The sequence below is a fragment of the Ictalurus punctatus genome, chromosome 29 (assembly GCF_001660625.3).
Source record: "Ictalurus punctatus breed USDA103 chromosome 29, Coco_2.0, whole genome shotgun sequence".
NCBI classification, from domain to species: Eukaryota; Metazoa; Chordata; class Actinopteri; order Siluriformes; family Ictaluridae; genus Ictalurus; species Ictalurus punctatus.
The window spans coordinates 505,022-518,367 of NC_030444.2; the positions used below are offsets into that span (position 1 = coordinate 505,022).

Sequence of the window (13,346 nt, forward strand, 5' to 3'; positions counted from 1 at the left end):
ATTATGACCTGATAACTGCTCGTAAAGTAAACGTATGAAAGAAGCAGACATTTGCTGTTGCTGTGGTTACACTTTATCGTACTGTAATCTAATACTTCGCTGTAATTTAATATAAGGTAATGTAATATTTTCACGCTGCTGTAATAAAACTTTATGACTGGTTGTATGTCGGGTTTTATCAAGCGAAGACAGAAGCTGAAACGTATGCGGTCGTGTTGTAGAAAGATTCCTGACATTCCTGAGCATATGAGGTGGATCAGAGGTTAAAGCTCTTTTGATTTAAAAATCCAAGCACCGCTAAGCTGCTACAGCTCCAAGGCTGACCCCTGACCCCTGACCCCAACTTCCCAATCAAATGAGTTTTTTTTCTGTACTCATCTCGCTCAATATGACCCCAAGTTCACCACTGAAAGGTCCACATAATTATTTCCTTATTATTACAACACGCTCCTCAGCAACTACAGCGGAAATAAAGGAAAATATGTGGAGTTTTATATATATTGATCTTCCCCCTGTAATTTAATTCAAAAAGTGGAACTTTTGTATACACTAGCTACATTTCATTACACATAAAGTGAAATATTTCAAGCCTTTGTTTGTTTTAATGTCGATGATCACGGCTCACGGAAATCAAACATACAGTATCTCAAAATATTCCAAAGGAGAATTTATAATAAAACTTAAAATCACAGAGCCGTCAGCTTCAAGGTCTTTACTAACGAATCACCAAAGAAACAGTAGAACAATCTGATAAATAAACTAACTTCAGACTTCATAATTCATGTATTTAACTGAGGAATTTAATTAACAGCTGATAGTTAACACGATGCTCAGAAAATGTATCAGGAAGTTAAAATATCATAATATTGATAGAAATTCAGCAAATCATTCAGCCTTATAATAAATACTCTGCAAGATGAAGTGGAGTAGAGTGTAGTACAGTAGAGTGTAGTACAGTACAGTGTAGTACAGTAGAGTAGAATGTAGTACAGTAGAGTGTAGTACAGTAGAGTGTAGTACAGTACAGTAGAGTGTAGTACAGTAGAGTAGAGTGTAGTACAGTAGAGTGTAGTACAGTAGAGTGTAGTACAGTACAGTAGAGTGTAGTACAGTAGAGTGTAGTACAGTAGAGTAGAGTGTAGTACAGTAGAGTGTAGTACAGTAGAGTGTAGTATAGTAGAGTAGAGTGTAGTACAGTAGAGTGTAGTACAGTAGAGTGTAGTACAGTACAGTAGAATGTAGTACAGTAGAGTGTAGTACAGTAGAGTGTAGTACAGTACAGTAGAGTGTAGTACAGTAGAGTAGAGTGTAGTACAGTAGAGTAGAGTGTAGTACAGTAGAGTGTAGTACAGTAGAGTAGAGTGTAGTACAGTAGAGTGTAGTACAGTACAGTAGAGTAGAGTGTAGTACAGTAGAATGTAGTAGAGTGTAGTACAGTAGAGTGTAGTACAGTAGAGTGTAGTACAGTACAGTAGAGTGTAGTACAGTAGAGTGTAGTACAGTAGAGTAGAGTGTAGTACAGTAGAGTGTAGTACAGTACAGTAGAGTGTAGTACAGTAGAGTGTAGTACAGTAGAGTAGAGTGTAGTACAGTGGAGTGTAGTACAGTAGAGTGTAGTACAGTAGAGTACAGTAGAGTGTAGTACAGTAGAGTGTAGTATACTAGAGTAGAGTGTAGTATAGTAGAGTGTAGTATAGTAGAGTAGAGTGTAGTACAGTAGAGTGTAGTACAGTAGAGTGTAGTACAGTACAGTAGAGTGTAGTACAGTAGAGTGTAGTACAGTACAGTAGAGTGTAGTACAGTAGAGTGTAGTACAGTAGAGTGTAGTACAGTAGAGTAGAGTGTAGTACAGTGGAGTGTAGTACAGTAGAGTGTAGTACAGTAGAGTACAGTAGAGTGTAGTACAGTAGAGTAGAGTGTAGTATAGTAGAGTGTAGTATAGTAGAGTAGAGTGTAGTACAGTAGAGTGTAGTACAGTACAGTAGAGTGTAGTACAGTAGAGTGTAGTACAGTAGAGTAGAGTGTAGTATAGTAGAGTGTAGTACAGTAGAGTGTAGTACAGTAGAGTAGAGTGTAGTACAGTAGAGTGTAGTATAGTAGAGTAGAGTGTAGTACAGTAGAGTGTAGTACAGTAGAGTGTAGTACAGTAGAGTGTAGTACAGTAGAGTAGAGTGTAGTACAGTAGAGTGTAGTACAGTAGAGTAGAGTGTAGTACAGTAGAGTGTAGTATAGTAGAGTAGAGTGTAGTACAGTAGAGTAGAGTGTAGTACAGTAGAGTGTATTATAGTAGAGTGTAGTATAGTAGAGTGTAGTACAGTAGAGTGTAGTACAGTAGAGTGTAGTATAGTAGAGTGTAGTATAGTAGAGTAGAGTGTAGTACAGTAGAGTGTAATACAGTAGAGTGTAGTATAGTAGAGTAGAGTGTAGTACAGTAGAATGTAGTACAGTAGAGTAGAGTGTAGTACAGTAGAGTGTAGTACAGTAGAGTAGAGTGTAGTACAGTAGAGTGCATTATAGTAGAGTGTAGTATAGTAGAGTGTAGTACAGTAGAGTGTAGTACAGTAGAGTAGAGTGTAGTATAGTAGAGTGTAGTATAGTAGAGTAGAGTGTAGTATAGTAGAGTGTAATACAGTAGAGTGTAGTATAGTACAGTAGAGTGTAGTACAGTAGAATGTAGTACAGTAGAGTAGAGTGTAGTACAGTAGAATGTAGTACAGTAGAGTGTAGTACAGTAGAGTAGAGTGTAGTACAGTAGAGTGTAGTACAGTAGAGTAGAGTGTAGTACAGTAGAGTGTAGTACAGTAGAGTGTAGTACAGTAGTGTGTAGTACAGTAGAGTAGAGTGTAGTACAGTAGAGTGTAGTACAGTAGAGTGTAGTACAGTAGAGTAGAGTGTAGTACAGTAGAGTGTAGTACAGTAGAGTAGAGTGTAGTACAGTAGAGTGTAGTACAGTAGAGTAGAGTGTAGTACAGTAGAGTGTAGTACAGTAGAGTGTAGTACAGTAGAGTAGAGTGTAGTACAGTAGAGTGTATTATAGTAGAGTGTAGTATAGTAGAGTGTAGTACAGTAGAGTGTAGTACAGTAGAGTAGAGTGTAGTATAGTAGAGTGTAGTATAGTAGAGTAGAGTGTAGTATAGTAGAGTGTAATACAGTAGAGTGTAGTATAGTAGAGTAGAGTGTAGTACAGTAGAATGTAGTACAGTAGAGTAGAGTGTAGTACAGTAGAATGTAGTACAGTAGAGTGTAGTACAGTAGAGTGTAGTACAGTAGAGTAGAGTGTAGTACAGTAGAGTGTAGTACAGTAGAGTAGAGTGTAGTACAGTAGAGTGTAGTACAGTAGAGTAGAGTGTAGTACAGTAGAGTGTAGTACAGTAGAATGTAGTACATTAGAGTGTAGTACAGTAGAGTAGAGTGTAGTACAGTAGAGTAGAGTGTAGTATAGTAGAGTGTAGTACAGTAGAGTGTAGTATAGTAGAGTGTAGTATAGTACAGTAGAGTGTAGTACAGTAGAGTAGAGTGTAGTACAGTAGAATGTAGTAGAGTGTAGTACAGTAGAGTAGAGTGTAGTATAGTAGAGTGTAGTATAGTAGAGTAGAGTGTAGTATAGTAGAGTGTAGTACAGTAGAGTGTAGTACAGTAGAGTGTAGTACAGTAGAGAGTAATGCAGTGCAGTATAGTGTTGTGTAGTACAGTGTAGAGTATGGTGTTGTGTAGTATAGTGCATTGTAGTACATTATTGTAGTGAAGTGTAGTGCAGTATAATCTAGTATAGTGTTGTGTAGTATAGTTTTGTATAGTATAATGTAGTACTGTGTAGTATAGTGTAGTATTGTGTAGTATGGTGTTGTAGTGAAGTGTAGTGCAGTATAATCTAGTATAGTATTGTATATAGTGCTGTATAGTATAGTGTTGTATAATATAGTGTTGTATAGTGTTGTATAGTATAGTGTTGTATAGTATAGTGTTGTATAGTGTTGTATAGTATAGTGTTGTGTAGTATAGTGTATAGTATAGTGTTGTATAATATAGTGTTGTATAGTATAGTGTTGTATAATGTTGTACAGTGTTGTATAGTATAGTGTCGTATAGTGTTGTACAGTATTGTATAGTATAGTGTTGTATAGTATAGTGCTGTATAGTGTTGTACAGTATTGTATAGTATAGCATTGTATAGTGTTGTACAGTATTGTATAGTATAGTGTTGTATAGTGTTGTATAGTATAGTGTTGTACAGTATTGTATAGTATTGTATAGTATAGTGTTGTATAGTATAGTGTTGTATAGTGTTGTAAAGTATTGTATAGTATAGTGTTGTATAGTATAGTGTTGTATAGTGTTGTACAGTATTGTATAGTATAGTGTTGTATAATATAGTGTTGTATAGTGTTGTATAGTATAGTGTTGTATAGTGTTATACAGTATTGTATAGTATAGTGTTGTATAGTATAGTGTTGTATAGTATAGTGTTGTATAGTGTTGTATAGTGTTGTATAGTATAGTGTTGTATAGTATAGTGTATAGTATAGTGTTGTATAGTATAGTGTTGTATAGTGTTGTATAGTATAGTGTTGTATAGTGTTGTATAGTGTTGTACAGTATTGCATAGTATAGTGTTGTATAGTATAGTGTTGTATAGTGTTGTACAGTATTGTATGGTATAGTGTTGTATAGTGTTGTACAGTATTGTATAGTATAGTGTTGTATAGTATAGTGTTGTATAGTGTTGTACAGTATTGCATAGTATAGTGTTGTATAGTATAGTGTTGTACAGTATTGTATAGTATAGTGTTGTATAGTATAGTGTTGTATAGTGTTGTATAGTGTTGTATAGTGTTGTACAGTATTGTATAGTATAGTGTTGTATAGTATAGTGTTGTATAGTGTTGTACAGCATACAACAGTATAGTTGTATAGTGTTGTATAGTATAGTGTTGTACAGTATTGTATAGTATAGTGTTGTACAGTATTGTATAGTATAATGTTGTATAGTGTTGTATAGTATAGTGTTGTATAGTATAGTGTTGTATAGTGTTGTACAGTATTGTATAGTATAGTGTTGTATAGTGTTGTACAGTATTGTATAGTATAGTGTTGTATAGTGTTGTACAGTATTGTATAGTATAGTGTTGTATAGTATAGTGTTGTATAGTGTTGTATAGTGTTGTATAGTACAGTGTTGTATAGTGTTGTATAGTGTTGTATAGTATAGTGTTGTATAGTGTTGTACAGTATTGTATAGTATAGTGTTGTATAGTGTTGTATAGTATAGTGTTGTATAGTATAGTGTTGTATAGTGTTGTATAGTATAGTGTTGTATAGTGTTGTACAGTATTGTATAGTATAGTGTTGTATAGTATAGTGTTGTATAGTGTTGTACAGTATTGTATAGTATAGTGTTGTATAGTATAGTGTTGTATAGTATAGTGTTGTATAGTGTTGTACAGTATTGTATAGTATAGTGTTGTACAGTATAGTGTTGTATAGTGTTGTATAGTGTTGTATAGTGTTGTATAGTATAGTGTTGTATAGTGTTGTATAGTATAGTGTTGTATAGTATAGTGTTGTATAGTGTTGTATAGTGTTGTATAGTGTTGTATAGTATAGTGTTGTACAGTATAGTGTTGTATAGTGTTGTATAGTGTTGTATAGTGTTGTATAGTATAGTGTTGTATAGTGTTGTATAGTATAGTGTTGTATAGTGTTGTATAGTATAGTGTTGTATAGTATAGTGTTGTATAGTGTTGTATAGTGTTGTACAGTATTGTATAGTATAGTGTTGTATAGTGTTGTATAGTGTTGTATAGTGTTGTACAGTATTGTATAGTATAGTGTTGTATAGTATAGTGTTGTATAGTTTTGTACAGTATTGTATAGTATAGTGTTGTATAGTATAGTGTTGTATAGTGTTGTACAGTATTGTATAGTATAGTGTTGTATAGTGTTGTATAGTGTTGTATAGTATAGTGTAATGTTTTAAAAACTGCAATAATGATTAATTCAGTAATTAAAAGATGTATAAATGTATAAATACACGTCTGTGCGAGTTCACAGTCCTACATGAACACACATGTTTAGGAACCTACATCTTCTCCGCTCACACGTGTCCCTGCTGGAGAGAATAATCCCATAATGCTGTTCACCTGATGAGCGCAAACATCAAAGCCTTGGCTAAAGTCTTGGCTGAGTGTCATTTGTATTAGCATTAACGCTAATCTGTGGTGTGAATGTCCCATGTCCATGTTCCTCCTCTAGTGCCTGAGTTCAGTGTGTAGAGTTCCCTGACCTGATCACCTGCTTCCTCTGTGCCTCTCTCCTGAACAAGCCTATAAACCCACGCCGCGTTACTCAACAGGAAGTCACCGAAATGCAGTCACATGACACTCCTGAGTGTAGAGAATATTCATCTCAGCCCAGACTGCAGCTGTTCCACAAAACCCCCAAACAGTGAACAAACTGAAACATCAAAAAACAGCGCTGCCTAAAAACTGCAAACGAGAAGAACGTCGCCCGGAGGAAACAAGACGAGTGGAGAAGACAAGAATCAGCAGATCCATCAACGCCATCCATCAACACAACAGCTGTTTTAAAATAAATAATTACACAAAACAACAAGAGGAGCTTTTCCTGCAGGACATACTGAGCTCACAGTGATGGAGGGGTGGCAGGAAGGAAGGAAAAAAGAACGAACAGAAGAAACGCAGACTCAGCACTTCATTGGTTCAGGTGTAAACACAGCAGATGAATAGGAAGTGGATGAACCTGGGTGTGGTGCGATGTAAACGAGCGGTGGCGTCTCACCTGTTTGCTGTACTTGGTGTTGTGGCAGCTGTAGTCGGAGCAATGGTCAGAGCCGAGCGACATGGCGTCGGCGTTCCCGTTCCCGTTCCCGGTGAAGGTGTTTGTGGGAGGAAGTTCCTGCACAGCCTGGTGCTTCTTCCCCTCCACCGGTGGCGAGTTGGGCTGCAGATGGACGGCAGGTAACGGCGAGCTCGATTTGTAATGGCGTGCCAGATCTGGACTGGAGCGATGACGCCTATTCCCAATGCGCTGACTCACTTCCTGTTCTTCTTCGACTTCCTCTTCCTCTTCTTCTTCCTCGTCGGTGCGTCTGCAGCTGTTCACCGTGACGATCCCGGCGTACAGCGAGCGCTCGGATTTGGACCGGGCGTCACGTTTCTCTGCATCGCGACGTTTTTTTTTCTCGGGTGGCGGCTGCGAGGGTGGGCGGGGCGTGAAGAAGTCCTCCTCCGGTTCTTTCTTTCCGGCTTCATAGCCGTTCTTCCCGAGCGCGCCACACTGACGCGCCGTCAAAACCAGCAGGATGATGAGAACCACAGCGGCCGCACCGGACAGCACGCCGATCGCCACGCTGAGGCGCTGCTTACCCAGAATCCTCTCGTTATCAGGGTCGCCTGCAATGTCCAGGGACAGGGGGACCCCCAAACTGCGAGCCACCTGAAGGGGAGGAGACAGAGAGATAGACAGGCCATGTGAGAGATAATGAGAGAGAGAGACAGGTGAACAGTAACGAGACAGAAATATCTTTTATTTAATATATTCGTTCGGAGCGCCAATATTTTTGTCACGTGCTTTTAAAAGCAAATACTTATTCTTATTTTTACATTAGATTTTTTTTAGAAGACAGAAAAATAAAGAGAGAGAGAGAGAGAGAGAGAGAGAGAGAGAGAGAGAGATAAAATGGTGTGTGCGCTCTAATATAATTGCATCCTCATTTTACGGCTCTGTTAGTCTCTCTCACACACACACACACACACACACACACACACACACACACACACTCTACTGTAATGTTTAGACTTTTCAATTATCAAGTCAAGGCAATGATATTCAGTCATACATTTTGTGTGTGTGTGTGTGTGTGTGTGTGTGTGTGTGTGTGTGTGTGTGTGTCAGTGTGGGTCAACTGCAGTCATGAATATTTATCAACATGAGACATTTAGCAGTTTTATAGTTTTACAGCGTGACAGGTCGGCCGACAGTAATGAAGTGCCACGTCGTTCAATAGCTTCCTGTCACGGACCACAATGCACCTCTGTGTTCTGTCCTACACACACACACACACACACACACACACACACACTCCGGTGAATGTGTCTGCACTTGATTCAGATTCAGCACGGGTTCATCATCAGCTCCTACTGTCTGTTATTCATTGTGAGTACGTGTCGTTATCCTGCGTGTGCAGCGTTCATTGTTCCGAACACACGCGACTGTTCGTCACTATTACTGCACACGCCGTTCTTTAACTCGCTCAGTTACACACTGCTCCATTCACACGCCTGTACACAATCCATTCAGGCCAGGTTCCGTGTCCGAGGTTGACTTTCACTCTGGAGGAACGAGACTTCTCTAGAACTCGATGGTTCTGGACTCGTTTCTGGTGTTTGCTGTGTCTGTGACCTTTGTTTGACCTCTTCTTACCTGCACCGACCCTCATTCTGAGCTCCAATAAATCACACTGTGCACATATACACACATTCTACCCCCAAACAGCCCCCCCAAAGAGTCATCTGATCGCTCCCTTACTCACACACACACACACACACACACACACACCTCTCCTCTCCGAAAGCGTCTAGACAAGGCCCTCAGACGAGTACAGACATCACACTGACACTCTGGAATGAACATGTGGTCGGACGCTACGCCGGTATTCCAACAAAAACAGTGTGAACAAAGCAACCTAGCACCACCCCTCGGGAAACGGAAAACAAGGGAAAGTGACAGGTTTTTTTTACATTTATCGGGATTAGTTTTCCACGTGGAGCTCCGTAATGTAATTATTCCCGGAGTATCTCTGGGATTTTAATCCGAATCCATCGTGTCAGTATGATATCTTTACACACAAGATTACACCATATTTTATTTGACTTCCTATAAACCGAGCAGCTGAAATAAGCCCGGCTGGGATGGCGTCGAAGGTTGTGTTACGTCCGGTAGGAAAAGAAGTTTGGGCTTCTTCTTCAGTATGAAGACTCTACAGGAAGCGCTCGCTCTTTTCCGCCGTGTCCCGTCTCAACCGAACCGGGGTAGACGACGCTGTAAAGGACGCGATGGAGAAGCGACGCGGTTGGAGGATGGAGGTTACCGAGTTCCTAACGCAGGTACACACTACAGACGTTATGCTGGTGAAGCATGTCCCGAACACTAATCCCGGACAAGTCTAAACCACGCCCCTTTCACTCTGCAACGTCGAAAAGCATCACAACAATGTTATCACGACGGTTAAACTATAGCCAACAAATCGCTGATTAGCGTAGCGATCTGACCCGAATCCGAACGAGGGACTGAAGCAGCGTCCGGTACGGATGAAGAAAATCATGGTTCTGTTGTGTGTGTGTGTGTGTGTGTGTGTGTGTGTGTGTGTGTGTGTGTGTATGTTTTTACCTGAGCGTCCACCAGGGTGGCGTTGGTGAGACTCTCGTTCACGAAGACGTGAACAAGCGCGGTGGCACACAGTGAGGGAACGCCGCTGTCGTTCACTCGCACCACCAGGCGGTGGAGTCCTCGGTGTCGTCTCTCCAGTGGTTCCGTCAGCGTGATGACGCCGCTGCTCGCGCCGATCTCGAACAGATGGAACGGGTTTCCACCGATCAGAGCGTAGCGCAGGTCCGCGTTGGACCCGGCGTCGCTGTCCGAGGCCGTTACGGTTCTCACGACAGTCCGGGCGCTGCTGGACGGCGTTAGGAGCGTGTACGAGTCGTTAGAAGGAGCGATGACGGATGGAGCGTTGTCGTTTTCATCCGTCACGTAGAGAGAGACCGTGGCGGTCGCGGATCGAGGCGGATCGCCTCCATCTATGGCTCGGACACGAAATTTATACGTGCTGCGGCGCTCACGGTCAAACGACAACACGGAAAAGATGGTTCCGGTGTTGTTCTCTATGGAGAACGTCTTGGTTAAGGTTTCCTGCTTTCTACTTCCTGTTTCGTTTTCCTCTTCGTCGTCATCCTCTTCCTCCACGAACAAACTCAACTCCGCGTTCTCCCCGTCGTCCGCGTCCGTGACGGTCAGCATACCGACGGGGCTGTTGGACAGCAAGTTCTCTTTGACGTAAAACATGAAAACTTCCTGGACGAACTTCGGAGCGTTGTCATTTCTGTCAGTGATCTGGACAACAACGGTTGTAGAACCTTGTAAGGACGGAGTGCCCTTGTCTCGTGCGATTACGCGGAACTCGTATCGGTCACGCTGTTCTCGATCTAACACTCCGCTAGCGCGTATATCTCCGTTATCGGTGTCTATGTAAAACGCACCGTTCACTGATGGATCCAGGGAATACGCGATCTCTGCGTTCTTGCCGCTATCGGCGTCGGACGCGACCACGGTGACCACTCGCTCGCCCGGCGTGTTGTTTTCAGCAAAATGAACTTCCACTAGATTTTGAGCGAACGTCGGAGCGTGGTCGTTTATATCCACCACTCGCACCATCAAAGTGCTGTTAACGGACAAACTCGGACTTCCGGAGTCCACCGCGACGATCGTGACCGTGTAATCCCGCGTGGATTCGTAGTCCAAAAGCGCCGACGTGTGCAGGAAAAACTTCTTTTTGTTCCGCTCAAACGCGTCGTCCACAGCCGGAGGAGGAGCTAGTGCGTTTTCTCCTGCAGGTTTCAGCGTAAATGGGACGTCTCCCACCACCGTGCAAGTCACGGCGCCGTTTTCTCCTTGGTCACGATCCGAAACTTGGACCAATGCTACAGGAGTGTCCACCAGAACGTTCTCAGGCACCATAGCGGCTCCGTCCCGCACAAGGATGCGTCCGATTTTGCGGATATCTATAACGGGAACGTTGTCGTTTTCGTCTCGGACATTGAGGATGACCGTGGCGCGGTCCGTTCGAGGCGGTTGCCCTCGATCTTTCGCAGTTACTATAAAGCGAAGCTGGGAAACTTCCTCTCGGTCGATACGGTGCAACACACTGAGCCAACCCGAGGCCTCGTCGAGGCGGAGTAGCCGGCGTACGGATTCCGTCGCGGCACCAAAAACATATTCCACCTGCCCGTTCACGCCGACGTCACGGTCCGAAGCTCGCACCTGTAGCACGGGAGTTCCTGGAAGTGTGTTTTCCGCCATTTCGGCTTCATAAACGGCTCTTTCGAAGCGCGGATTGTTATCGTTGACGTCGGTGATGGAGATACGAAGCAGCGCTTGAGAAGAACGTGGCGGATTTCCACCATCTCGTACTCGGAGAATGAGCTCGTAGGAATCGCGCGCCTCTCGGTCCAACGGGCCTTTTACGATCAACTGTGGCTGTTTCTGTCCGTCAGGTGTGTCTGCAACTTGCAACTCAAAGACGCTGTTGCTCCGCCCATTTTGGGTAGGCCCAGCCTCCTGAACACGCCTCCTCTCACCACCGCCATTCCTTTCGGTTCCTGTAGCCATGCTGGGATTGGGTCGGCGTGACCCGGTAACAGCATCCTGGTGCACGAGCTCGTAGCGGTCGATACCGTTCCGTCCGAAGTCGCGGTCCGTAGCGGTGGGGAGAAGGTAAAGTGTTCCGATCGGTCGGTTTTCCTCGACGGACAGAGTAAGCATCGGAGACGGGAACGACGGCGTGTTATCGTTGATGTCGGTGACGACGACGCGGCCTTCGAAGAGATCCACCCAGCTCTGGAGTGGCCCAATCACCGAAACCTCAAAGTCCAAGAAGCACTCGTTCTCGTCAAAGATCATGGCACACTGAGGTAACTTCTCGCGGTCTATACGCCGGGTGCTGGTGGTCAGCTCACCCGTCACGTTGTCTATCTTGAAGTACTCTGCTCCGGACTCCAGTGCAAAAGTCACGTCGCCTGTGCCGATGCCGGATGTCGCGAGCCCGAGGTCGCTGGCCACGTTACCGATGCGCACATCCGCCGGACCTTCTTCAGCGACCCGGTAGCGCAGCGCTGAATCCACCTGAGTCAGCAGCTGCAGCACGAGCACGAGGTAGAACCCGAGCGGTGTGTTCACTGCGCCAACGCTCACGCTCCCCATGGCTCGCTCTCTTTCTCTCTCTCTCTCTCTCTCTCCCTCTCTCTCTCTCTCCCTCTCTCTCTCTCTGCAGCTTCCTCGTGCTCCAGTTCCAGTAATAATTTTTAGTCTCTGCTTGTGTGCGTTTTTTTTTTTTTTATTATTATTAGATGATCTTGCACTTCCTTAGTTGCTCCAGTCACGTCTGCACGTGCGAGATGATCGCATTAAAACAAAAACACATCCCCTTAAGCGAAATTTCATGTCTGTAATAAAAAGATCCACTCGGTACCGGGTCTTTCTCTCCTTCTCCGGTTCATTTAGATGCTGCACGGCGCGCGAGCCGCTCTCTTTCGCTTTGCACCGGGTTTAAACTGCAATGCAGTAGAACACAAAAGAGAGAGAGAGAGGAGAGAGAGAGAGAGAGAGAGAGATCCGTGACTTCAACTCGGGACGCTTCTCTCCCTCCCTCTATCTATCTATCTATATATATATATCGCGCGCTCTTCTTTTCTACAGCATGCACGCGACAACGGCGGCTTTGTCCTCGCTCGGGAAATAAACAGTCTCCTTTATTTTATTATCTGGAGGGTTTTTTTTCCTTCTCTTTTTTCTTTTTTTCCCATCCAAAGTCCTTCCCGGTTCGTCCTCCTCTTACCTCAGTCTCCTCTGCAGTCTGCTGCCCGCGTGCCAACCGCGCGCGAGTCTACAAAGCCGTTCAATAAATAAAAGTTAAGGACCGCTGATGGAGTCCCGAGCCTTATTTAAAGGAATGAAAGGAAAACAAACGGCAGTCTCGCGCGCTCCAACCGGACGGATTAAAGAGGCGGGTGAAAAGTAATCGGCAGGCCGGTTGGGAGCTCGCGCAGAAAGGGAGGAAGTGTGTTGCGGGAACTGTTCCGCGTGCTCTATGCGTCTTTTACCCCCTGAAGTCCAGGTCCCGCATGCTCGGTCCACGCACCTCCCTCCTCTTCCTCCTTCTCCTCCCATCACCTGCACGTTCTACCGCACTGCACGCGCGAGAGAGACTCGCTCAAATGATGCTGCAGAGACACACACACACTCACTCTCTCTCTCTCTCTCTCTCAGAAAACACACACACACACACAACGTAACTTGATCGGTGAATAAGAAGCCAGGAAACAGGACCGAGAGAGAGAGAGAGAGAGAGAGAGCTCGCGCGCGAGCTATAAATACAAATAAAATAAATCACACTGTTGGGAGAATGAGTGTGCAAAAACAGCAAAGTTACAACAATGCAATAAAAATAAATGTTATTTTCTGTGTGTGTGTGTGTGTGTGTGTGTGTGTGTGTGTGTGTGTGTGTGTGTGTGTGTGTGTACGCGCAATGCACAGCGTTTACACAATCCCAA

At 43.7% G+C, this 13,346-nt stretch overlaps 1 protein-coding gene across 1 annotated transcript in view; it reads right to left on the reverse strand.

Annotated features, from left to right (window-relative positions):
* Positions 1-13,054, reverse strand: part of pcdh7a (protocadherin 7a) — a 39,441-nt gene extending 26,387 nt beyond the window's left edge. The window contains exons 1-2 of the mRNA XM_017461137.3: positions 9,409-13,054; positions 6,799-7,455 (exon numbers count right to left, since the gene is read on the reverse strand). Of these exons, the coding sequence (XP_017316626.2) occupies positions 6,799-7,455; positions 9,409-11,997 (3,246 nt within the window). The 5' untranslated portion in view covers positions 11,998-13,054. The remainder of the gene's footprint in view (positions 1-6,798; positions 7,456-9,408) is intronic.
* Between the last annotated feature and the right edge of the window lie 292 nt (positions 13,055-13,346).